The 27282-nt window shown below is 42.5% G+C and overlaps 2 protein-coding genes across 2 annotated transcripts in view; both read left to right on the top strand.

Moving 5' to 3' along the window:
• The window catches only part of LOC120062641 (eIF-2-alpha kinase activator GCN1-like), a 36473-nt gene extending 27906 nt beyond the window's left edge, over positions 1-8567 (top strand). The window contains exons 50-57 of the mRNA XM_039012721.1: positions 2698-2928; positions 3182-3375; positions 3567-3681; positions 6314-6410; positions 6895-7043; positions 7171-7281; positions 7487-7708; positions 7872-8567. Of these exons, the coding sequence (XP_038868649.1) occupies positions 2698-2928; positions 3182-3375; positions 3567-3681; positions 6314-6410; positions 6895-7043; positions 7171-7281; positions 7487-7708; positions 7872-7997 (1245 nt within the window). The 3' untranslated portion in view covers positions 7998-8567. The remainder of the gene's footprint in view (positions 1-2697; positions 2929-3181; positions 3376-3566; positions 3682-6313; positions 6411-6894; positions 7044-7170; positions 7282-7486; positions 7709-7871) is intronic.
• Positions 8568-9010: 443 nt separating this feature from the next.
• On the top strand, positions 9011-22535 carry LOC120062548 (ras-related protein Rab-35-like). The gene is made up of 6 exons (XM_039012641.1): positions 9011-9295; positions 13058-13108; positions 13248-13371; positions 19498-19622; positions 20110-20234; positions 20408-22535. The coding sequence occupies exons 1-6, from the start codon at positions 9244-9246 to the stop codon at positions 20534-20536; spliced, it is 606 nt and encodes a 201-aa protein (XP_038868569.1). The 5' UTR covers positions 9011-9243; the 3' UTR covers positions 20537-22535.
• Positions 22536-27282: the final 4747 nt, after the last annotated feature.

Genomic DNA, 27282 nt, shown 5'->3' with positions numbered 1-27282 from the left:
CACCTAGCTGCACGAGCTCTGAAGATAGATGGGGGGCAATCATTTCACATACGGAGTCCAGGGCACAGCTGGGGACAGAGGGTGATCTATAGCAAGCGGCAACGGTGAGAGACTTGTTTCTGGAAAGGTGAATTTTTAAAAGTAGAAGCTCGAATTGTTTGGGTACAGACCTGGATAGTAAGACCAAACTCTGCCGGCTATCTCTGCAGTAGATTGCAACTCCGCCCCCTTTGGCAGTTCTATCTTGTCGGAAAATGTTATTGTTAGGGATGGAAATTTCAGGATTTTTGGTGGCCCTCCTAAGCCAGGATTCAGACACGGCTAAGACATCTGTGTTGGCAGTGTGCTAAAGCAGTGAATAAAACAAACTTAGGCTGGAGGCTTCTAATGTTAACATTCATGAATCCAAGGCTTTTACAGTTACATTAGTCAACAAATGAGAGCACCTGGGGAATAGGAGTGGAGCTAGGCACTGCAGGTCCTGGGTTAACCTCTACATCACTAGAGGAACAGAGGAGGAGTAGGATAAGGGTACGGCTAAAGGCTAGTTAGTTCCTCTGTGTACATAAGAGAACCTTCCAGCAGAACAACCGTCTCTGCAGCACTCCACCAGTCAGGCCTTTATGGTAGCGTGGCCAGATGGAAGCCACTCCTCAGTAAAAGGCACATGACAGCCCGCTTCGAGTTTGAGACTCCTTTAGGGGTCTTTTGGCAGACCATGAGAAACAAGATTCTCTGATCTGATGAAACCAAGATTGAACTCTTTGGCCTGAATGCCAAGCGTCACGTCTGGAGGAAACCTGGCACCATCCCTACGGTGAGGCATGGTGGTGGTAGCATCATGCTGTATGGATGTTTATCAGCGGCAGGGACTGGGAGACTAATCAGGATCGAGGGAAAGCTGAATGGATCAAAGTACAGAGAGAACCTGCTCCAGAGCGCTCAGGACCTCAGACTGGTGCGAAGGTTCACCTTCAAACGGGATAACGACACTAAGCACACAGCCAAGACCACGCGGGAGTGGCTTTGGGACAACTCTCTGAATGTCCCTGAGTGGCCCAGCCAGAGCCCGGACTTGAACCCGATCGAACATCTCTGGAGAGACGTGAAAATAGCTGTGCAGCAGCGCTCCCCATCCAACCTGACAGAGCTTGAGAGGATCTGCAGAGAAGAATGGGAGAAACTCCCCAAATACAGGTGTGCTAAGCTTGTAGAGTCATACCCAAGAAGACTCAAGGCTGTAATTGCTGCCAAAGTTGCTTCAACAAGGTACTGAGTAAAGGGTCTGAATATTTATATAAATGTTAGATTTCAGTTTTTTTATTTAAAATTAACAAAAACATATTAAACCTGTTTTTGCTTTGTCGTTCTTGGGTATTGTGTGTATATTGGGGGGGGGGGGGCAATTTAATCAATTTTAGAATAAGGCTCCAATTTAACATTTGGAAAAAGTCGAGGGGTCTTGACTTTTGAATGCACTGTATGTTATGGCAACAATTTGAAGTTTTTGTGCTTCAGTGAGGGTGTTTTTGGCTGTTTTGGCGCACACTTATTTTTCCTGGAGGCAAGCCCAAGTCGATAGCCAAAGTCTACGCCCTTTCGTCGTGATTGGTCAACAGTAGGGATTCTTCAGTTAAGTCTTTGTTGTCATTCAAGGAGAGGAGACTCGTTTTCATGCACATTATTTCATTGAGAAATACTGCACCAAACATCTTAGTGAGATGTAATTCTGACTATTTTGAGGACGTTTACTGGATACTGCGTCTCAAAATGTACAAACCATACTATTGATGCTTTTTTCTTGTTTTTCAAACGAAGGTCTTTTTAAAGGAGTATGCAAGCGCACTGCTTCGGTTCACCTAGCCGACTTCCCTAGTTATCAGCTGAACTGAAGCAAGCTGACGCCTTAACACTAGAGCTTACATTAGCAACATGCATGCACCGCCCACCTGAGGATCTGTCTTTCAGCAATCTATTTCCTGTGTTTGAGGGGGGAAAGGTCCACTTGTCACTTAAATCTCGCTGGATTGATTGCTTTAATTTTCCTCCTACGACTCTTTCATACTCTTGTGCCTGTCGTTTTTTGTTTTTTTACCGTTAATGTTATGACAGCGAAAACGTTTATAATGACCTGTCAAACACACTCTGGTAATGGCTGAAATGGGCTCAATGAAATACATTGTCTTTTTGTTGAATCTATCAGAAAGCTTCGTCGGGGATTTAATGCATTGTCTCGACAATAATTTTCTTGATCTTAACACAAAATATATAAGAGGACTGATACAATAAGAAAATGTGTGTGTATATATGAGTGCATTTTAAGATTTGACAAAAATGGATGACCTGAGGTCCATTATTTGTCTGTGCCAGTAAAATGTTTTATGTGCTATAATTCAGTCAATATATGAGGGATTATACAATTCAAAACGTTTGGAATATCTTCATCCATTTTCCAACTGTCAAATTTATTATAATTGTTTTTAAAACCTTTTAACAATTTTGATGACCGTTGATATTAATATAAAACACAAAACACTGGTGACACACATCCTGGTGTGGGGGTAAGTCGAGATAGAAAAACACCAATACAGTCACATCTACAAGTTACTCCAACTCAGGCTGACTAATGTTAATATACCCTGTGTCCTCCCTCTTCCTCTTTCCCCCTCTTCTTCTTCTCCTCTCCCTCTTCCCCAGGGTGTGACCTGCATCCTGCCAGTCCTGAGGGAGGGAGTGTTGACAGGCAGTCCTGAGCAGAAAGAGGAGGCGGCTAAGGCACTGGGAGGAGTCATCAAGCTGACATCCCCCGATGCTCTCCGACCGTCTGTGGTCAACATTACTGGACCGCTCATCCGTATCCTGGGAGACCGCTTTGCCTGGAGCGTGAAGACCTCTCTACTAGAGACACTCACCCTGCTGCTGGCCAAGGTCAGTGTCTGCTGATGATTCAGTCTGATGTTAAAGGCTGTGTTCAGTAAGCACAAAATGGGAGGGGATATTTTTTGGGGGAAATGGGGTTAATACATTAAATAATAAAAAATAGAAAATAAATCGCTCTTCCATTTCTAAACGTTTTCCCATTTTGTACCTACTAAACACAATCCTGTAGTTTCCTCCCTGCTGGAACGATGGTTGGTGTCTGGCTATGGTGCTGACCCTGTTGCTCTGCCCCTGTCTCCAGGTAGGCATAGCCCTGAAGCCCTTCCTGCCCCAGCTCCAGACCACCTTCCTAAAGGCTCTGCAGGACTCCAGCCGGGCGGTTAGACTGAGGGCCGCTGAGGCCCTGGGCCAGCTGGTCTCTATCCACAGCAAGGTGGACCCTCTATTTACCGAGCAGCTCTCCGCCATCAACAACGCTGAGGACTCCGGAGTGAGGTATGCAAAATCATTAAATTATGGGAATGTTTCTGGAATTTAGCAATCCTCAGGTGTTCTTACTGAGAAACACAATATCAAGAGTAGTGATCAGTTCCATATAGGATTCCCCTCATTTAAGAAATTATTTTTGATTGATTAGATTCAATCAATCAAAATTGTGATCCTAGTGTTCTGCTCCCATATTTCAGGGAGACCATGCTACAAGCCTTACGATTTGTCATCCAGGGAGCGGGGTCAAAGGTTGACCCAGCCATCAGGAAAAGCATTACCACGACATTGCTGAGCATGCTGGGACATGATGAGGTATGTACAAAGATGGTGGATAAATGAAGAGGGTTCACTCAGGCCGTTGTCAGTTCTGGTCTACTTAACGGGGTGGTTCTCCCATAGGCACCAATGCAATAGCAGCTGGGTCTGGTCTACTTACAGGCTGACTACATCACTCGCGGGCGTTGCAAAATACATTTTGAAATCTGTTATTCAATCATTGCACCCACACTGCTCGCGCGCGCCAACGAGCGTCTGAATTGCCAAGGGATAAAATAGAAGTCAGTTCTATTTGTGACGCAGATCGCACAGCAAGTCCTGCCTCTCCAATCTCCTCATTGGTTTATAGAAGCAGGTACCCACGTGCCACCCACGTCTCCTCATTGGTTATACCCACATGGGTGACTGAAAGACGAATGAGGTCAGTGGCGGTAATGCACCTAATTTATGAAAGTTCCCAATCGCAATATAAAGTCAAGAGAAGAAAAAGCCTAGAAGGAGGAGAGATAACTAGAAATGATTCGGTTGACCGTTTTATGTGTGGATTAATTGTCGGAGTAGAGGACCTTGTAAAAGGTAAAATAACAACTCAATGTTTATATTCCAGGACAAATTAGCTAGCAACAGCCAGCTAGCTAAATAGGACAAATTAGCTAGCTAGCTAAATTGCCATAAATGTTTAATGCTTTTCGATCTGTTCCCAAATTAATGTAATTGGGTCAGAATTTGTTTTGATATTTTAACCTGCGTGTCGTGATCGCGTTTGGTGTGGGGGGACAAAATAAATGTATGCACGATTGCGCACGCGCGCAGCCGATTTGGGTTCCGTGTTACAGTGAGCTCAAAGTATTCAGACAGTGACAAATGTTTTGTTTTGGCGTTGTATTCTAGCACTTTGGTTAATGTGTAGACTGTTGGCTTTAATTTGAGGATATTTTCATCCATATCGGTTTTTGTACATAGTCCCCGCCCATTTAAGGTGATTAAAAGTATTGGGACAAATTACGTTGTGTATTATAGTCAACAATTTTTATTATTTGGTCCCATATTCCTAACACGCAATGATTACATCAAGCTTGTGACTCTGCAAACTTGTTTGCTGCATTTGCTGTTTTGGTTGTGTTTCAGATTATTTTGTGCCCAATAGAAATGAATGGTAAATAATGTATTGTGCCATTTTGGAGTCACTTTTATTGTAAATAAGAATCTAATATGTTTCTAAACACTTCTACGTTAATGCGGATACTACCATTATTACGGATAGTCCTGACTGAATCATGAATAGAGAAAGTTATACGCACAAATATCATACCCTCAAAGACATGCAATAATGGGAGATTAGCATTTTTTGGGGCGGGTGGGTGATATTTATGCCTTTAACTTTCTCACTCATCATTATTCACAATACATTCAGGACTATCCATCATCATGGTAACATCCGCACTAATGCAGAAGTGTTTAGAAAAATTATTTTTATTTATAATAAAAGTAACTCCAAAATGACACACTACATTATTTACCAGTTCTATTGGGCACAAAATATGAAACACAACCAAAACAAACAGCAAATGCATCCAACAAGTTTGTAGAGTCACAAACTTGATGTAATAATTGCCTGCTAGGAATATGGCACCAAATACTAAACTTTTGACTACTTTAATAAACGTATAAGTGAATTTGTCCCAATACTTTTGGTCCCCTATAATGGGGGACTATGTACAAAAAGTGCTGTAATTTCTAAACGGTTCATCCGATATGGATGAAAATACCTTGAAGTTCAAGCTGGCAGTCTGCACATTAACTTTATAGTCAATGTATCATTTAAAATCCAAAGTGCTGGCATACAGAGCCAAAACAACAACAGTGTCACTGGCCCAATACTTTTGAAGCTTACTGTAGTTCCTTGACTTTCATTGAACCAAACAAAAGCAGCGAATGGGGTGTCTCACTTCCTCTTCCATGTCTGGTATGTCTTCGTGCAGATACACTGACTACAGCAGGTATGAATGCAACAGATTTTTTAAAGGCAGACTACTGATCGCCCCCTTGTCTCCGTTAGTGGTAATTGTTAGAATTGAGTGCAAAACAATATCAGTTTTATCGTGCTAGCTAAATATATATTTTACTTGCAATACTGAACCTCTCATAAGGACACATTCAGATCCACGTTTCAGTGACAGAATCTTTTAGAATGCAATGTTACATTTGGGCTCTGATCAGACTTGACTTCCGTCAGTCTAGGCAGGATGTGGCTTTATGAAAGTGGTTTTGGGCCTCCTTGTCAGCATGTGAGTATGAAAGCCTTAAAGCTGCAATATGTAACTTTTTGGGCGACCTGACCAAATTCACATAGAAATGTGTGTTATAGATCTGTCATTCTCATTGAAAGCAAGTCTAAGAAGCGGTAGATCTGTTCTATGTGCACTTTTTATTCTTCCCATTCTCAAGTTTCATTTTTGCTTCTTTTACTTTCAGTTTTGTACAAACTGCTGAAAATACAATATTTTTGGTTATGGAATATATATTTCAGTGTTTTTGCTTGTTTTGTCACAAACTGAAATTAGGCGAACTATTAGAATTTTAGAAACAAGGTGCCAAGTAGACTCATGTCGGTCTAACTGTGTGTGTGTGTGTGTGTGTGTGTGTGTGTGTGTGTGTGTGTGTGTAGGATGCTACACGCATGTCCTCAGCAGGGTGTGTAGGAGAGCTGTGTGCCTTCCTGTCTGAAGAGGAGCTGAGAAGTGTGTTGCTTCAGCATGTCCTGGGTAGGAATTTACTGTCACACCATAATCTCCCCCACACTACCCACTACCCAGGGTTTCAGGAGGGAATGTCTCTGTTGTAACCAAAAAGCTAGTCACTTAGCTAGCAAGTTAGCAAACCAAATGCTGGAGCCCTGAGCTGGATATAATTTATTTGACTCGTCTAAGATTTCTTATAGTTGCACCCCCGCAGCCCCCCAAAAATAATATATATATTTTTTAAACATTTTACTGTATTGAAAATTATACTGTTGGTATTTCAAAATACCCCCGGTATACAGTATAAATGGTATATCGCCCAAGCCTAATTTATAGCATGTTACTGTACAGCCACTGCGTTTCAATTTAGGCGCTTATTAATGGTAAAATCTGCCATTTTGAACCCATATATGGGTACGAGTGTAAAGGGCTACCTCACTCTATCAAAATGGTAAAGTAGTAAGGAAAGACATTGTTTGTACTAAAACAGTGCCCTCTCTTCCCCTAGCTGACATATCAGGCGTGGACTGGATGGTGCGTCATGGTCGCAGTATGGCCCTGGCCATCGCAGTCAAGTCTGCTCCTGAGCAGCTGTGTGTGGAGGAGTACAGTTCAACTGTGATGGAGGCCATCCTTGCCAATGCCACTGCAGACAGGGTAGATCCCTTTAGTTTACTCATTCTGTTCAACCAGACCATGGAAGGATTTGCTTTCCAAGCACTCTCTTCCCCTGTCTTTACCCTCTCTGACTAAATACTGTGCCCTGTCTTGCCGTCTCCTGAAGATCCCCATAGCCACCAGTGGGATCAGAGCCATGGGCTACCTGATGAGACATCATCTCAGAACCGAGGGAGCAAGTGGCTTATCACAGCGCATTATCACACAGTTTGTCAAGGTGAGGCAGGGGGGTACTTTGTTTAATGTCACTTTTTTCCCCATTTACAAAAATAATGTTTTGCCAAATGAGCACTGAAAGTGGGTATATTGTTCAATATTTGGGGTGCATGTGATATGGACATTATCTGTAAGAAATAAGAACACTATGACAGTGCTCCTCTGAGGATTTGTCAGTAACCTCTCTCCTGTCATTTCCCCTGCAGTGTCTCCAGAACCAGTCCAGTGACATCAGGCTGGTGTCAGAGCGGGTGCTGTGGTGGGTGTTTAAGGACCATGCCACGCCCTCTCTGGAGCCCGCCCTCATCAAGCCTCTGGTGAAGAGCCTGCTGGACAACACCAAGGACAAGAACACCAGCGTCAGAGCCCAGAGCGAACACACCATCGTCAGCCTGCTCCGACTGCGCCAGGGAGAGCAGACCATGCAGGTCAGTGACACACACATACAAATAAACATCCACACAGTCTCAATACTCATTATAAAGAGGACAATACTTGGGCTGATGGATTTAAGTTGTGCATTGTGCATCTGGTGTACTTATCCAATAATATGCAAATCTCTCACTCTGTAATGTTATGTTTGTCTTTCAGAGCGTTAGTGCCATCCTTGACTCCGCAAGTAATGACCTGCTGTCTGACTGTCACCGCCGTTCCCTGAGGAAGATCTCCAGCCTTCCAGACTCTAACGAAGAGATTGACGACACCATCCTCACGTGATGGGCAGGACTGAACACAGCTTGACAAATCCATACTATTGCTCATGTACTCAGAAAAGACCTCCACAGCAATCAAGAAAAACTCTGCTGTTAAGTCTTACATCTATGAAGAGAACCCTCACACACACATACATCCCCATTAACTCCATGTTATCCATGGACCAAGGAAAAGTATGAATTTACTCACTTTCCTTCATAATCCCCTCCTTTGGACAATTATTACATTTTTTGATGTTTTAGTGGCTCTAAACATACATTTAGAACATTTGTTTCATCTCACTAAGTGCAGTTAAATTTCCTGAGTGAGCTCCCTGCATAAATTAAGTAATTTGTGCCAATTCCTTTGACATTTTAAATGTGTATTCAATGTCCCTCTTATTTTATTGAATTTATTTCGAGCATCACTGATACTAGTATAACAAAGCAGCAATTACATTTCTCCCATTGCTTATCCTCTGGGTTTTATCCCTCTGCTTTGTGTGTGTGGGGAACGCAACCTGTTATCTTTATGATAAAGTTGATATTCTAAACAATTATACGGTTGTAAAAATAAATCAAATAAAGACCTTGATTTGATAATGGTTTTGACTGTCTGAATTAACTCAGACTTTTTGCCACCTTGTGAACGTCACTCATTATCTTTATCTAATTGCATTCACAAGTATACAACACAAGTTACACAAATTGGAAATGTAGCTAGTAAGTCATATGTCCTCTGTAAATTCAGAGAAGTATCCCTTAGTTAAATGAGTAAAAAACTGCTGCCTATGACTTGGATACACAGGAGACTGGATGTGGTGCGTTTTAGCAATTGTGTTGCTCCGAATGCAGTCTGTCTAGGTCAAAGGTGTAGAATTATTTACGAACAAATGGAAAGGTGCAAACTTTCAACAGCTCCTTGCATGGTGGCTAGAATCAATGGGCCCACTTTGATTAGTGGGCCCACTTTGTCGTGCGTCTGCGCAGTGAGCATGGTTCGCGTAGGGTTGGGTGCACAACACTGTGCAGTAACTACCAGAGAAGGAAGCGGAGTTTCCGGCTATTTGCAACAGAGGGAGAGGATTGCTGACACCGCGAATACCCGATAAAAAGGCCGCCGGCTCGGGGGCTAGCAATTGGGCATCGGGAGTAATCACTTATTCATATCGGGGGTAGGGTTGGTGAATTACAAGCCAAGGGTACAGACAGCAATTCGAGAGGAAGACCAAAGTAACAGCAAAAGGCGGGGTGACCCACCAACTACCGGCATGGCCAGGGACTACGATTACCTCTTCAAGCTGCTCATCATCGGTGACAGTGGTAAGCGAATACCGGGGATGTGTGACGGGAAATGGGCCTTTCCAGGTTTTTACACGACGAGTCGCAGAAATGTAGGTCGAGGTTCATAACGTGATTTTGGACTCAGTTTTAAATTGACGTCTTCGTTTTAAAAGTCCACATCCAATATTTTCGAGCAATGGGAAAGAGCGGTGACTAGGGCGGAGGTTGTGTATCGCAGGCTGGACATGTCAGCCGATCAGGCCGGATATCGCTCGCTGCACGATAGGGTATTAGCGTCTATACTGGGACGAATTCCAACCATTCTAAGAATGTTATTTAGCGGGATACTTGACTACCCAAGTATTATGGTGTTCCAAGTGTGTACATTGTAACTAAATGTTTACATTACTTCGTAAAGCTAGCAAAGTGCTATTAGATTACTAGTTATAGTTACACTACAGTTCGCTAGTCAGCTAACGTTAAATACTTACTGGCTAGTGTTTTTATTTTATCCCAGTAGCTAGCGGCTCCATTGAAGTTGTTAACCAACCGTTATCCTGCTGTGTCAACTAGCTAGGTGGCTTGTCAGTGTGTTAGTAAAAAAAATATATATATATTTTCAGTAGTAGTTATGTTTGTAATTGCATATTAAAATGTGAAGTGCAGAGTTGTTTACAATAACCTTGGCTTGAATGATTTCTAGATGCTCCCTGGTTAGGGCCTAGTAGACAAATGAGGCAGTAATTAAACATTCATACTATCAAGATCCAACTAAATGCCAGAAGTCCAGTGTATATGATGTATATTAGCTAAGAACAATACTACCACATCATGTGCTGTTTTTTCTACCTCCTACTCATATTTTTTTAAAGACTGTTGCATTCAGGTGAAAACATAAATTCACATTTGACAACTTCACAATCACAATCCCTTTGTTAGGAAAGATCCATTGACACTCCCGGTCCTGGCACTACCCTGTCAGCTAGCTGATCACAATAGTGGGAAAGAAAGCAGTCCCCTTAGTACCACAGACACACAGGGGCCTGTGTCCCCTCAGCTGCAGTCTGGTACCAGTATTAGCACCGCTGTTATGCGATTCAGAGAAAATGTAAACCCTGTCCCCTCCCCTGTCACACTTACACATGCAATTGTTGCTGAGATCGATCTGACACATATAGGGTTTAGGAGCTCAGATCAAGGGTCCCTCTGCAGTTAATTGGTCAAGGAAAACTATTATTTGGACTGACAGAGGTCAAGTTTTGCATGAGAACAACAAAGCAGAAACCAACTGTCACCCAGGCTACTGTGCCTCACGTTTGTTAACTAGTTTAAATACAGTATTGATGATTTTGAATGACATACTGTATTTTGTAACTTGTGCTTTTGCTTTTGTTTATCATCCTAGACACATTCAGGGACTATATCTTGACCACATGTTCCTATATGACAGCTAGGTACTCCTTCACAGACCGATAATAGTCCTCCAGGTATCACTGACGGCTGTTTTACCAGTAAGACCAGAGATGGGTAATGGACCTGCCAGGTACCAGAGATTCTACAGGTTTACCCTCGACTCACCCAGTCATTGATATCATTCACTGTTAACAAGACTGACTACTGGACTGTCCAGTCCATCATTCAAAACAAAGATGGATTTTCCTGGCTTATGACAGAGCCTGATTAAAAGGTAGCAATGATATGGTGATGTGGTTGTTAGTGGCCGACAGATGTAAGTATTGTTACCCACAGAAAGAACACTATCTGTTTCTTGTAGCTGCAAGTAATGCTGTCTGGTGAAAGTGAACAACAAGACTCAGTGAATGATCAGAGGGATTTGTTTTCTGATGGGCTTTTAACTCAGGACCAATCAACCGCAGCTAGGCATGATCACATTACATTTAGCTAGCAACTGATCTGAGCTGTTAGTACCTCTGCCTGGACTCACAGTTCAGCTCTGACATTTTGGCCAACTCCTCATCTGACAGTTGGCTAGCCGCCTGTCTGTGCCTCTTGGGGAATTCGCTGAAAGTGTTATCTTATTACTGATTGGTTCACAAAGTACAAAGTAATTTGCAACACGGGATGTTATTAACTGTACCAGCATAATTTGTTGCAAACCATCACCTCTATATTATTGTGATCTTAAACCTACTACAGGTTATGCAGAGTTCAGCTGTCACTGTCTTTTATACATGGACTAGATGGCATGTATTTGTCTGAGTGCATGCTGTCAAGGCCTGGCTGACTGACTGTGCTAATATACACTACATGACCAAAAGTATGTGGACACCTTCTTGTTAAAGATCTCATTCAGAAATCATGGCATTAATATGGAGTTGGTCCCACCTTTGCTGCTGTAACAGCCTCCACTCTTCTGGGAAGGCTTTCCACTAGATGTTGGAACATTGCTGCAGGGACTTACTTCCATTCATCCTCGAGCATTAGTGAGGTCGGGCACTGATGTTGGGTGATTAGGCCTGGCTCGCCGTCAGCTTTCAATTCATCCCAAAGGTTTTTGATGGAGTTGAGGTCAGGGCTCTGACCAGGCCAGTCAAGTTCTTCCACACCGATCTCGACAAACTATTTCTGTATGGACCTCGCTTTGTGCACGTAGGCATTGTCATGCTGAAACAGGAAAGGGCCTTCCCCAAACTGTTGCCACAAAGTTGGAAGCACAGAATTGTCTAGTATGTCATTGTATGCTGTAGCGTTAAGATTTCCCTTCACTGGAACTAAGGGGCCTAACCCAAACCATGAAAAACAGCCCCACACGATTATTCCTCCTCCACCAAACTTTACAGTTGGCACTCAGGCGGGTAGCGTTCTCCTGTCATCCACCAAACCCAGATTCTTCCGTCGGGCTGCCAGATGTTGAAGCGTGAATCATCACTCCAGAGAACGTGTTTCCAGAGTCCAATGGCGGGGAGCTTTACACCACTCCAGCCGATGCTTGGTATTGCGCATAGTGACCTTAGGCTTGTGTGCGGCTGCTCAGCCATGGAAATCCATTTCATGAAGCTCCCGACGAGCACTTATTGTGCTGACGTTGCTTCCAGAGGCAGTTTGGAACTCGGTAGTGAGTGTTGCACACTGAGGACAGACAATATAAAAACAAATATTTGCTACGTGCTTTAGCGCTCGTCGGTCCCGTTCTGTGAGCTTGTGTGGCCTACCACTTCGCGGCTGAGCTATTGTTGCTCCTAGACATTTACGGTTATATGCATTCACGGTTGACCAGGGCAGCTCTAGCGGGGCAGAAATTTGATGAACTGACTTGTTGGGGAGGTGGCATCCTATGACGGTGCCACTTTGAAAGTAGCTGAGCTCTTCAGTAAAGCCATTCTACTGTCAATGTTTGTCTATGGAGATTGCATGGCGGTGTGCTTGATTTTATACACCTGTCAGCAACGGGTGTGGCTGAAATAGCCGAAAAAGTCACTAATATGAAGGGATGTCCACATACTTTTGTGTATATATAGTGTACCTGTACCACAGAGGTCAGGAACACACCAGCCTAGTTTTAGGTGGTTATGGTCCTCTGTTATTCCTCCTGGCTCTTTCATGGTCAGAGAAAAACAGAGCTATGGAAATCTGATGACTCTTTGGTGGCACGGTGGCAAGCATATGTTTACAAAACATAACTCGAAGTCAGATAAATCTACATCTTCCTTCAAATTAGCTTACTCATGAAAACCTGTGTAGCCTAAATGTCATAATTAAAGGGTGGTAAGATATCAAATCTACTGAGTTGTAAGCCTTTTTAATCTGACTCTCAACCTGTCATTTTCCTCTTCATTTCAGGAGTGGGGAAGAGCAGTCTCCTCCTGCGGTTTGCAGACAACACATTTTCAGGTAAGAGTAAATCTATCAGGTTATAAGTTGTTTGTTCTGTTGTATATGAACAACTGTCCAACCCACACTACATACAGTGAGTATTTGCCTTGCAAAATCAGACACTGGGTCTCATAACTTGTGTTGTTGTTGTTTGCAGGTAGCTACATCACCACGATTGGAGTGGACTTCAAGATCCGGACAGTGGAGATCAATGGGGAGAAGGTGAAGCTGCAGATCTGGGATACGGCAGGACAGGAGCGCTTCCGCACCATCACCTCCACGTGAGTACAGGCAGGGATGACTAACACACACACAAAATAACAGAGCTGCAGTATTTTTGCAGTATTTTTTTACGAGGCCAACTTTTATGATAGTTTGAGCAAGTACTTCTCAAAGACTAGAATCATTTCCATGCTCTTTTTGGAATTTCCCACAGACCTTAATTACACATTTTAGTAACAGGCGGATTTTAGTCACAGAATTATAGGACGGTAAAGGTTGGAGCTCAATGGCTCTCTCACTTGGGTGTCATCCCCATGGATTTGCGTTGTTTCTCCTTGTTTTTATTTCTATTGCAGAATTAGTGCCAATGCAATTTATTTTCTTCCTTTTTTAAAATGTTCTTGTGCTTGCCTCCATTGTCCACATGTTTCTCATTTTCTGTCCGTTGTGTATTTCGGCTCCATGTTTGACAGATAATTACTTGTGTAGAGCCTGGGTTTCTTGGGACGCAGGTATTGCTCTGGCTATCAGATCATTTCTTTTTTTTGCCAAGTGGAATATGGTCATTGCCTTTTTAAAATTGTGGCACTAATAACTAACAATGACCGAATTGGAAGACATTCCTCTCTGAATTCATAATGTTTTTTGTTTATTTTTTACTATGTCAGGTATTTTCTCTCAAGCGAGTGCTTCCTAAGCTGGAGTGGCTGAGAGAGTGTGCCCAGCCTTTCTCCTCTCTGTCATGAGAAATATGTGTAGTAATGAGCAGTTAGTATTCCTGATCAAGAATGCCGTCACTCAGGAGGGTAGGGTAAAGGTCTGTGAGCTAGTGAGAATTATCTAACAACCGTCTGACTCGCACTGCTCTCAGTTTGTCATGGATAGGACAGCATATAAAAAAACATTCACTCCTTTTGGACTTTGACGGACGGTACAATACTTTGACACTGTTTGGCTTTGATGACCTGCGACTATGACAGAGTGGAGATAGTAAAAACCTTGCTGCTTTGGCCATTCACTCAATTTACAATAACGACAGTGAGTAACAGGAAACACTCAAAGGTGTTGAGAAAGAGAGGCATTTGAACCTGTGCATGTTTCCCAAGCCCCCTGGGAAATTTGTCAATTTCTCCTCAGAAACAGCTCTACAAGTCTACAGCATGGATTCAGTGTGTGTTTTCTACTGAGCTGAGGGAACCTGGCTGTGTGAGGAGGGAGGTGGAGAGTGCTACTGCTGGGTTGATTTCGCTGATTGTTAATTGTGGAGAAGTAGAGTGGCATGGTGCCTCATTAGGTCTATGTGAATTTCAGGATAGAGATGGCTCACAGAGCCCTGCGTGCTGGAGTGGGAAACCCCACCTCTGTAAGGTAAATGGTCAGCCCACCCAGGGTGTATTTTGCCATATGTCCTTCTGTCAGTCACAGTCCAGTAGCTGCCATATGTTTGTCTGTGTGTCTTTGTGGACAGCAGCATGTGTGTGTGAGGAGGGACTGGAGTCTGGCTCCAGCGCCCACTGTGTGTTTGTGGTTCTCCATTCATCTGTGCAGAACACCCCCGCTGACTGCCCCATTACTCCTGGGCTGTGTGTGACAGGCCATTACAATATCTCACACAAACACACACACCACACCACCCCACCCGCCCCTTTGAAAGGCCTATTGTGCTTTTTGTGTGTGTGGTGCAGTGAGATTGGGGATGCACCCTCATTTTGGGTCCTAGTCAAACTTATTCAGACAAAAAAATGTTGTTCATGAATACTGTGGCTGTCCCCTACTTCCAGCTCTGTATAGCCTATATACAGGTAACTGCCAAAATAAAGGAAACCCCAGCATAAAGTGTCTTAATAGGACGCTGGGCCACCACGACCCGCCAGAACATCTTCATTGCGTCTTGGCATAGATTTTAAATGTCCGGAAATCTATTGGAGGGATGTGACACCATTCTCCCACGAGAAATTGCTTAATCTGGTGTTTTGTTGCTTATGGTGGTGAAAGACGATGTCTCAGGCAACACTACCGCATCTCCCATCCCGTGTTCAATTGGGTTGAGATCTGGTGAGTGAGTCGACACACACACACACACTTTAAACCCCCTGTGCTCCTTTGAGACCCCTCTTTCAAAGTCGCTGAGATACCTTTTAGCCATGGTAGCCAAAATAATGGGCAACTGGGAATTTTTATACATGACTCTAAGCATGATGGGATGTTAATTGCTTAATTAACTCAAATTAAATTTTATTGGTCACATACACGTGTTTAGCAGATGTTATTGCGGGTGGAGCGAAATGCTTGTGCTTATAGTTCTGACAGTGCAGTAATATCTCACAGTTTCACAACATATACCCAAAATGCACGTAAATCTAAGTAAGGCATGGATTAAGAATATATATATATATATATATATATACATATACAGTTGGAAGTCGGAAGTTTACATACACCTTAGCCAAATACATTTAAACTCTGTTTTTCACAATTCCTGACATTTAATCCTAATAAAAATTCCATGTCTTAGGTCAGTTAGGATCCCCCCTTTATTTTAAGAATGTGAAATGTCAGAATAATGGTAGAGAGAATGATTTATTTCAGCATTTATTTCTTTCATCACATTCCCAGTGGGTCAGAAGTTTGCATACACTCAATTAGTATTTGGTAGGATTGCCTTTAAAATTGTTTACCTTGGGTCAAACGTTTCCACAAGCTTTCCACAATAAGTTGGGTGAATTTTGGCCCATTCCTCCTGACAGAGCTGGTGTAACGGAGTCACGTTTGTAGGCCTACTTGCACGCACACGCTTTTTCAGTTCTGCCCACAAATGTTTTATGGGATTGAGGTCAGGGCTATGTGATGGCCACTCCAATACCTTGACTTTGTTGTCCTTAAGCCATTTTGCCACTACTTTGGAAGTATGCTTGGGGTCATTGTCCATTTGGAAGACCCATTTGCGACCAAGCTTTAACTTCCTGACTGATGTCTTGAGATGTTGCTTCAATATATCCACATCATTTTCCTACCTCATGATGCCATCTATTTTGTGAAGTGCACCAGCCCCTCCTGCAGCAAAGCACCCCCACAACATGATGCTGCCACCCCCGTGCTTCATGGTTGGGATGGTGTTCTTCGGCTTGCAAGCCTCACCCTTTTTGCTCCAAACATAACGATGGTCATTATGGCCAAACAGTTCTATTTTTGTTTCATCAGACCAGAGGACATTTCTCCAAAAAGTACGATCTTTGTCCCCATGTGCAGTTGCAAACCGTAGTCTGTTTTTTTTATGTCGGTTTTGGAGCAGTGGCTTCTTCCTTGCTGAGCGGCCTTTCAGGTTATGTCGATATAGGACTCGTTTTACTATGGATATAGAAACTTTTGTACCCGTTTCCTCCAGCATCTTCACAAGGTCCTTTGCTTTTGTTCTGGGATTGATTTGCACTTTTCGCGCCAAAGTACGTTCATCTCTAGGAGACAGAACGCGTCTCCTTCCTGAGCGGTATGATGGCTGCGTGGTCCCGTGGTGTTTATACTTGCGTACTATTGTTTGTACAGATGAACGTGGTACCTTCAGGCGTTTGGAAATTGCTCCCAAAGATGAACCAGACTTGTGGAGGTCTGCAAAAAAAATTCTGAGGTCTTGGCTGACTTCTTTTGATTTTCCCATGATGTCAAGCAAAGAGGCACTGAGTTTGAAGGTAGGCCTTACAGGTACACCTCCAATTGACTCAAATGATGTCAATTAGCCTATCAGAAGCTTCTAAAGCCATGACATGGAATTTTTCAAGCTGTTTAACTTCTTATGGCTGAAATCCCGTTAACGGGATCGATATGACAACAGCCAGTGAAAGTGCAGGGCGCCAAATTCAAACAACAGAAATCTCATAATTAAAATTCCTCAAACATACATGTATCTTATACCATTTTAAAGGTAATCTTGTTGTTAATCCCACCAAAGTGTCCGATTTCAAATAGGCTTTTCAGCGAAAGCACCACAAACGATTATGTTAGGTCACCACCAACTCACAGAAAAATTCTGCCATTTTTCCAGCCAAAGAGAGGAGTCACAAAAAGCACAAATAGAGATAAAATGAATCACTAACCTTTGATGATCTTCATCACATGACACTCATAGGACTTCATGTTACACAATACATATATGTCTTGTTCGATTAAGTTCATATTTATATCCAAAAACCTCAGTTTACATTGGCGCCATGTTCAGAAATGCCTCCAAATTGCAGAGCCACGTCAAATAACAGAAACACTCATCATAAACTTTGTAGTGATCCCTAATCTATGTCTATAGACAGCCTCCTCTGATGTGCTAGTGATGGCTGTTTAGCAGTCTGATGGCCTTGAGATAGAAGCTGTTTGTCAGTCTCTCGGTCCCGGCTTTGATGCACCTGTACTGACCTTGCCTTCTGGATGATAGCGGGGTGAACAGGCAGTGGCTCGGGTGGTTGATGTCCTTGATGATCTTTTTGGCCTTCCTGTGACATCAGAGGTGCTGTAGGTGTCCAGGAGGGCTGGAAGTTTGCCCCCGGTAATGCGTTGGGCAGACCGCACCACCCTCTGGAGAGCTTTGCGGTTGTGGGCTATGCAGTTGCAGTACCAGGCGGTGATACAGCCCGACAGGATGCTCTCAATTGTGCATCTTGGGGCGGCAGGGTAGCCTAGTGGTTAGAGCGTTGGACTAGTAACCGAAAGGTTGCAAGTTCAAATCCCCGAGCTGACAAGGTACAAATCTGTCGTTCTGCCCCTGAACAGTCAGTTAACCCACTGTTCCTAGGCCGTCATTGAAAATAAGAATTTGTTCTTAACCGACTTGCCTAGTTTAATAAAGGTAAAATCTGTAAAGGTTTGTGAGGGTTTTAGGTGTTAAGCCAAATTTCTTTAGACTCCTGAGGTTGAAGCGCCTTCTTCACCCGACTGTCTGTGTTGGTGAACCATTTCAGATCGTCAGTGATGTGTACGCCGAGGAATTTGAACCTTTCCACCTTCTCCACTGCGGTCCCCTCTGCTGTTTCCTGAAGTCCACGATCATCTCCTTAGTTTTGTGGACGTTGGGTGAGAGGTTATTTTCCTGGCACCACACTCCCAGGGCCCTCGCCTCCTCATTGTTGTTGGTAATCAAGCCTACTACTGTTGTGTCGTCTGCAAACTTGATGATTGAGTTGGAGGCGTGCTTGTCCAGCTAGTCATGGGTGAACAGGGAATGACAGAGGGGGCTGAGCACGCACCCTTGTGGGACCCCAGTGTTGAGGATCAGCGAAAAGGTGTTGTTTCCTACCTTCACCACCTGGGGGCAACCCGTCAGGAAGTCCAGGACCCAATTGCACAGGGTAGTGTTCAGACCCAGGGCCTCGAGCTTGTACTATGGTGTTGAATGCTGAGCTATAGTCGATGAACAGCATTCTTACATAGGTATGCCTCTTGTCCAGATGGGACAGGACAGTGTGCAGTGTGGTGGCGATTGCATTGTCTGTGGCTCTATTGGGGCGGTAAGCAAAGTGAAGTGGGTCTAGGGTGGCAGGTGAGGTGGAGGTGATGTGATCCTTGTCTAGTCTCTCAAAGCACTTCATGATGACTGGACTCAGGAACCACACCTGTGTGGAAGTACCTGCTTTCAATATACTTTATCCCTCATTTACTCAAGTGTTTCCTTTTATTTTGGCAATTACCTGTACATCAGTCTTTGTCATAGTCCACTGGACTCTTTCGTCTTCAAAGGAAAACTGTGATGAGCATTATCCCTGGCTTCCTGCTGACCGTTGCCCCACCCTGCCTCAGAGACACTCCTTCTTGCTCTCATCCTTTCAGGAACACTATAATTAATATGGATTATTGAACTCTGAGCAGCATGTGGAGTCAATGTATATGTTATACGCTTTCAGTTAAGTTTGGCTGTTATAGGAATGACAAAAGGAAATAAATTGTTTATATTGTGCCATTTATTGGAAAAGGTCTAAGTCTATTGGATCATAAAGAAGCATTGCAACTTAATGTGAGCATGGGCAGTCCTGGGCTCATTTGTCTTCAATCATACTCTTTGCTTTGTTAACATTAGTTGGGATTGATTGAAATCGCCAATGTGTGTTTGTGTAATAGTGTGACTCTGTTCTCTAAGTTGGCCTCCCCCTATTGGACTTGAGGTCAACATGCTGACTGCTCTCTCTTTCTGTCTCTGTCTCCAGATACTACAGAGGAACACATGGGGTCATAGTGGTATATGATGTCACAAGTGCCGAATCCTTTGTCAATGTGAAACGATGGCTACATGAAATCAACCAGAACTGTGATGACGTGTGTCGAATATTAGGTGAGTCCAGTCCACCTGTTTCAAATACCTTTACTCAGTGCAGTGTTTTTGCAGCAGGGACCCTTGCTTAGGGCCGTATGAAATCCTTGCTGCGGACAGAATCGCAGAATCCAGACATTAAAATGGAATTCAACAATATAAAAAAAAATTGAACTTTTATTGAATGCTTTTAACTAATTAGAACATTTATTGATTTGCACAAGTTTCTCATAAGACATGAAAATAATGAAGCAACAGAATAGGAATGCCCCTGTCTGTGTGCGGTGCATACATTTGTCTATCACTTATTGCATCGACATGAACACAGAACATCCAATTTTGTTTATCTATTAAAAAGTGTAATTTTGAGAGTGAAAAACGTAAAATAATCTGAAACCGGGGAAAGCGAAACTGAGGAATCTGGAAAAAAATGCAACAGATTTGAATGGATCCTACATGCAGTTGAGCAGAACGCTAAAAAGGTATTTCTATTCCTATTCTCCCTTAGTGGGAAACAAGAACGACGATCCCAACTCAAAGGTGGTGGAGACGACTGACGCACAGAAGTTTGCAGAGCAGATGAGCATCAACCTCTTTGAGACGAGTGCAAAAGAGAACATCAATGTGGAAGAGGTAAGTCATTGGCCAGGGACCCTGTAATATTAGTAAAGTTGAGTGGGTAGAATTGTTCATGGAACACAGGCTTGAAGGTAAGGTTGTTGTTGCTTCATTGGAGGAAAATATAAAACAATCTCTCATCCAAAACAATGTAGTTGATTGTTTACCATATTGTGTTTTCCCCATAGATGTTTAACTGCATCACAGAGCTAGTGCTGAGAGCCAAGAAGGAGGTGCAGGCCAAGCAGCAGCAGCAGCAACAGAATGACGTGGTCAAACTCACCAAGAACAGTAAACGAAAGAAAAAGTGCTGCTAGCGAACTCAAACCCACTCACAAAGTCCAGCAGCGTCTGCTCCAGAGAACACACACGGGATGGGACTCCAAGCCTCTAAGTTAAGACGAGATAGATTTAATAAATATACAATGGGAAAAAAGTCCCCTTTGGACAAAAATCATGAAGAAAAAAAATAAATGTACAGATTTTATTAGAAGTCAGAAGTTTTATTTGGAATTCAGCAGATGAGCACTATTTAACAGTGATCCTCCTTTCTTGAAGGATCTGCAAGCAGACACGTGATGGCCATAATGCTCAGATTTCTATATGCATATATTCTTACATCGGTATCTATTTTGTCCTTCTCATTCCACTTCACACGGGACATTGAGTCAAGTGAAACTTTGCACCTGAAGTGGAGGACTCACTTTTTTTGGATGATTTTCTTAGTTTTTTGGGGGTGAGGGGTGGGGTCTGTTGTTGGATTGGGGGACTAAGTAAAACATCTCTACTGGGGAAGGGGTTCACAACCTTTGTCCATTTTTCATTTTGACTTTTCAGACACCTGTATGGCTCATCCCAACCCATTATGAACTTCTAGTTTGTTTTTGGACTTGATGGGAAAATATCATGAGGATGATGATTGATAGGCAACCTTTAGCAACTAATCCAATGGACAGAACTGGTGACTTCTATCTTATCTTTGGTTCTCTTTTTTTTGCCAAGCTTTTTCTCCTCTTCCCCTTAATCTCTAGCCAACGACCGGTTTCTAGAGAGATTTTCAGAGCAGTGAACCACTCCCATGGGACGCAATGCTCTGCCATCACCACTCACTGCAGTCTTATTGTGCACTAAGTTTGCTTTTAAAAGAAAAAAAAATCTTCCACTTTTTAAAAACAATGATACTGCCAATATGTTGTGAATGAAATAGTTAGAAACTCTGTGTCCCTTATTGGACTGTTGCCATAGAGGCCCACTGGGTGTAGTAATTTGGGGTTAGGGTCTGTAGGGGCCCAGGTAGCCCTCAGGGAGAGAGCCCAGGAACCACTCTCTAACCACACTCCAGCCTCTGGCCTCTACTCCCATGCACCAAACACCTCATATCAGCACCTCTCACAGCTATGGATTCAACCCCCTTAGCTTCCGCCACTTGTGGTGCATTTTAATTATAACATCTATCAGTGCAGGGTGCATTTGGTTTGTGCCAGGAGGATGTGTTGACAAGAAATGGGAGGTTTATTGTAGTCGGTGCAGTGATCCTGATCCATAGCTGACTGGTTAGCCTTGTGTGTGTGTTCAGCACTTAACACTGTTTGAAGGGGTATGTATAAGGTATCTGACATGCATTTTAGTATTCATAAGCTATCAAGGAGCTTGCAAAATGTTCTGAACTGTTAACACGTGTATGCCTGGTGGTTTCGTCATGTTTTTATCTTGGACTTGTGACTATCTGGTTACCTGTTTAACTGAATTCTTACTATCCAGTGTTCTGCTTGACTGTGAGTGTGTGGCAGGCTGGCAGTGAGAGACTGGTTCCTCCCTGAGGGTCTGCTATGGGGGACATTAGTGATGGAGCAATGAGAATCTTGACCGTAGTACTTTCCTACACACATCGGGGCCCTGAATACCTCTCCCTCTGCTTGAGGGTAACTGGTGTAGGCTGAGGTGGCCATGATGTGGGTTTGGGAAATCTCCGTGACCCTAACCAGACAACCATTGAGGTGGGGAACATGACAGTGCCACAACCTGAGCTCTGGGTGATGCAAGCCAAGCAGTGGAGAAATGGAATCAAATTCCAGACTGTATGATTTCTATTCATTATGTGTATATAAATATAGTTGTGTGTTTATATTCAATATACAGAACATACACACATTCACACACACAATTGTGCATGTATTGACATGCCTCGTGTGCTATGGTTGAAACACACGTATCAGCTGTGGTTTGCTGTACACTGGAGAAAGAGATGTACTATTCAGTTCCCTTCATGAATTTAATCAATAAACGTTTTAAAATAATAAATATTTGACACAATGACTGATCTCTTTTGTCAATTATTTGAAGCTTGTTCTTGATTCTTGTTGGGCTTCTGTCTTCTTACTTTTTGTTAATAAAACTATGTAGGAATTGTGCAACTTAAATATCTTCTATAAAGCTGTTGTTTTCTTTGTTGTTGACCACAATGAAACTATATGAACTCAGTGTAGAGCATTCATTTACTTTGACTGTAAGTGGCCTGATAAATGGAGTTTTGTCCATAGAAGACAAGGGCTTTTTCTCAATACATGGAGTGGAGCCAAAGTAAGAACACTACCAAGACAGTTTCTTTATTTCTGTCCCCATTTTATTTTTTCACAGTGGCCTCCACATATAGAATCACATTCATTGAGTACACTTTCCCTTGAAAATTGCTAGAAAAATCACTTCTCATTTACAATATTTGGATATTTTTCCCCCATTACTAAAAATAGTAATTTGCTATGAATATAAAACCATACTCTTACACATTTCTTCCATCATAAATATTATGTACCTCGTTATGAAAGTGTCATCAATATAGGAAAAATTAGTTTGTCATGTCATATGTACAAAATTTGAATGAGTATGCATATTCATAATGTGTAAATACATATACACTACTGTTCAAAAGTTTGGGGTCACTTAGACATTTCCTTGTTTTTGTCCATTAGAGTAACATCAAATCGATCAGAAATACAGTGTAGACATTGTTAATGTTGTAAATGACTATTGTAGCTGAAAACGGCTGATTTAAATGGAATATCTACATAGGTGTACAGAGGCCCATTATCAGCAACCAGCACTCCTGTGTTCCAATGGCACAATGTGTTAGCTAATCTAAGTTTATAATTTTAAAAGGCTAACCGATCATTAGAAAACCCTTTCGCAATTATGTTAGCGCAGCTGAAAACTGTTATGATTAAAGAAGCAATAAAACTGGCCTTCTTTAGACTAGTTGAGCATCAGCATTTGTGGGTTCGATTACTGGCTCATAATGGCCAGAAACAAATAACTTTCTTCTGAAACTCGTCAGTCTATTCTTGTTCTGAGAAATGAAGGCTATTCCATGCGAGAAATTGCCAAGAAACTGAAGATCTCCCTTCACAGAACAGAGCAAACTGGCTCAAACCAGAATAGAAAGAGGAGTGGGAGGACCTGGTGGCACAACTGAGCAAGAGGACAAGAACATTAGAGTGTCTAGTTTGAGAAACAGACGTCTCACAAGTCCTCACCTGGCAGCTTCATTAAATAGTATCCGCAAAACACCAGTCTCAACGTCAACAGTGAAGAGGCGACTCCAGGATGCTGGCATTCTAGGCATTGCTCCTCTGTCCAGTGCCTGTGTTCTTTTGCCCATCTTAATCTTTTATTTTTATTGGCCAGTCTGAGATATGGCTTTTCCTTTGCAACTCTGCCTAGAAGGCCAGCATTCCCGGAGTCACCTCTTCACTGTTGACGTTGAGACTGGTGTTTTGCGGATCAGGACAACAGTTTTCAGCTGTGCTAACATAATTACAAAAGGGTTTTCTAATGATCAATTAGCATTTTCAAATGATATACTTGGATTAGCTAACACAACATGCTGTTGGAACACAGGAGTGATGGTTGCTGATGATGGGCCTCTGTACGCCTATGTGGATATTCCATTAAAAATCTGCCGTTTCCAGCTACAATAGTCATTTACAACATTAACAATGTCTACACTGTATTTCTGATCAATTTGATGTTATTTTAATGAACAAAAAATTAGCTTTTCTTTCAAAAACAAGGATATTTCTAAGTGACCCCAAACTTTTGAACTGTAGTGTACATCCACACTTACACATATGTAACCTGTGTCAAGTCATATAGCTTTATGTAATTTATCTTTAGTTCATTCTCACTTAACATTTCAAACTGAATGTCATTGATACTAAGTTCACTTGTGTTCTGGGATATTGCCTTTCAGTGTCATGACAGTGTGCATTATCCATATTCAATTGACTGGGGCAGGGTATATTGTCCTTTACCATTACAGGAACATATTGAATGTGTCAGGAGAGAAAGGGGGACCTTGTTAAGTTCAGTACCACATTCATTTATGAAGGATAAATTGCAAAAATGTAATTATTGATGATTGTTCACTAATGAGGTTGACATGAAGCTATGTTTCTTACCCTATGTCTATAGTGGTGAGTCAGGGGGGAAATGGGGGTACTGATGCAAAAATAATGTATACCAACACCTTCCACAGATTGCCCAAATTCATGGTCAATTACCTATTTCGAAGGTTCCAGGCAACCCAAACAATGTTTGTCATTGGTGATTGTAAAAAGACACACACACACACTGAGACCAAGTGAAATTCCAAAGAACAGGGCCCATAAGGACAAGCAGATGACACACCATGGAATGTCTGCTTTTTCCAAAACACACACAAAAACACACACACACACACACACACACACACACACACACACACACACACACACACACACACACACACACACACACACACACACACACACACACACACACACACACACACACACACACACACACACACACACACACACACACACACACACACACACACACACACACACAAACACGCAACACAACAGAACATCTCTTCCTTCAGCATCCAGGATGGTTAACGGGTAATAAAATTGAGGACAGGAGACAGGCTTTAAAAATAGTTTTCAAATGGGAAATGGAAGCAATACAATTGACAGTAATTTTGGACATAACATATACATGAAGAGTACACAACATTAAACTGAATAAACAAATGCATGGATGTAAATTACAGGCCAGAGCTTGAACCGACCCCCCCAACCCCCTGAATGAACAGAATGGCCAAACTTTTAGACCAGAGGCCATGTCCAGGAACACCTGGTGCCAACAGGCCATGAGGCTGAGTTCAAGAAGACAAGGATATGATAACTAACATTCTGGTCATGGTAAGTGTTGTTTGATCCCGTTCGTAATATAGGTAAATGCTCCTTCCATGTTCAACCAACCTCTAGCTTGGCCTGCAGAATATACTTCTCATCCCTCCGTTCTGAGGCTGCAGTCTAGCTGTGTGGGGTTGGCTTCCTGCCCAATATAATAATGTCGCCAGTTAGTGCCTTTCCGAGCTGACCAGCTACTGGTGTTAGACCCCCTTAACCATTCCCTCAGATCAATACAACAACACAGCTGCTTAGACTACAGACAAATAGGCAGAACTCGTTCCTTTACACTCTTAGGAAAAAAAGGTTCTATCTAGAACCTTAAAGGGTTATTGGCTGTCCCAGTAGGTGAACCCTTTGTAGAACCCTGTTGGGTTCCATGTCAAACCCTCTGTGAAAATGGTTCAACATGGAACCCAAAAGGGTTCTACCTGGAACCAAAAGGGTTCTCCTATGGGGACAGCTGAACCCTTTTGGAACCCTTTTATCTAAGAGTGTAACTGTGGGCTGGAGTGAAGGCTATGGAAGCAAATCCTACTTTGTAGAAAATGTCAGTACTACCCAGAACCCCTGTTAGAAGCAAACTGGTAATGACTTTGTTTTTGTAGCCTGGCTGGAGAACACTTGATTCAAACATTGGTCGACTGACTTACAGAATCCTAACTTGTGATACAAGAGCATAACTCTATCTTCAACAACATTCTGTGATTTGCGTGAAAGTTAGAATGACTTATTGCTTGGACAGAACTGAACAGTCACATGAAGAACTTAGAATCTACAATCTTCACCCCTCCTCTCCCTTTCCAGAGAGATCTCAATTTGTATGTAAACACTCAAAACACAAAACAAAACTACAGGGACAATGAAAGTATCATTCTAAAAAGAAAGAGTACATTTTCATTGTATGCCTTTATAAATCTATTGATTTCATCCCAACCTACTCTCAACTCTTTAAAAATAACCATTCTTTGGGTTTATCCTAATCAACAACCTAACCAATTGAGATGGCGAGAAGACATCTGCATAGGTTTGCTCAGGTGCTTGAGATATGACCTCCAATACACACATAGAGGTCAGAGGACCGTGCCAGTCTCGTTCTCAAACGCGCCATGAGGCTTCAGATGCATCACATTTATCTACACACACTCTACAAATATGAAGTCACAGATTCTGTATGACTGGCCTGAATGGAAGCCCAAAAACTAGGAAATAAAGTGTCCACTATCATAAGCTTTGAAGCAATGGGAATGGCAGTAGACTGTCTATATTACTGTGACTATAACTAAAGCACTCTGTAGGCCCTGTCAATAGGTTTTCCTGTGGAACTCGATTGGTGGTAGCTGACTGAGTAGGTTACTTTGTGTTCCAATGAATGGTCATTTGACAGTTAACTATCGCACAATATGGATGCCTTTGACTTGCCAAAGTTAGGCACTGCAGACGTACTGAGAAACCGTTTTGACTTCCCCTTTCTCAACCTAGACTAATGTAAACAGTTGTGAGGATTTGGTCAGCTAGGAGGAAGATACATGGCCATTGTACAGACAATGTTTGAAAATACAGTTTTCTTATCACTTTCTGTATGTCAAATGTATGCTAAACGTGACATTCTAACTGTAGAAGTCCACCTGGATAGAGGCTGCAACTAACGACAGCTGCCTAGAGGTTTATTTAGATGTCAGAGACTGACAAGAGGCCTGTGTAGAAATGTCCATGGACCTGAGATAGACCCATACTCACTTTGACTGGTTTTCATACATTCAGTGCTTGGTAAATGTAAGTGTCACTTTGTCATGCCGTGGTTGCTCAGTCAGTATTGAGTATGATCTGAG

The sequence above is a fragment of the Salvelinus namaycush genome, chromosome 1 (genome assembly GCF_016432855.1).
Source record: "Salvelinus namaycush isolate Seneca chromosome 1, SaNama_1.0, whole genome shotgun sequence".
In the NCBI taxonomy this organism is placed as follows: Eukaryota; Metazoa; Chordata; class Actinopteri; order Salmoniformes; family Salmonidae; genus Salvelinus; species Salvelinus namaycush.
This window is presented reverse-complemented; position numbering and strand designations above follow the sequence as displayed.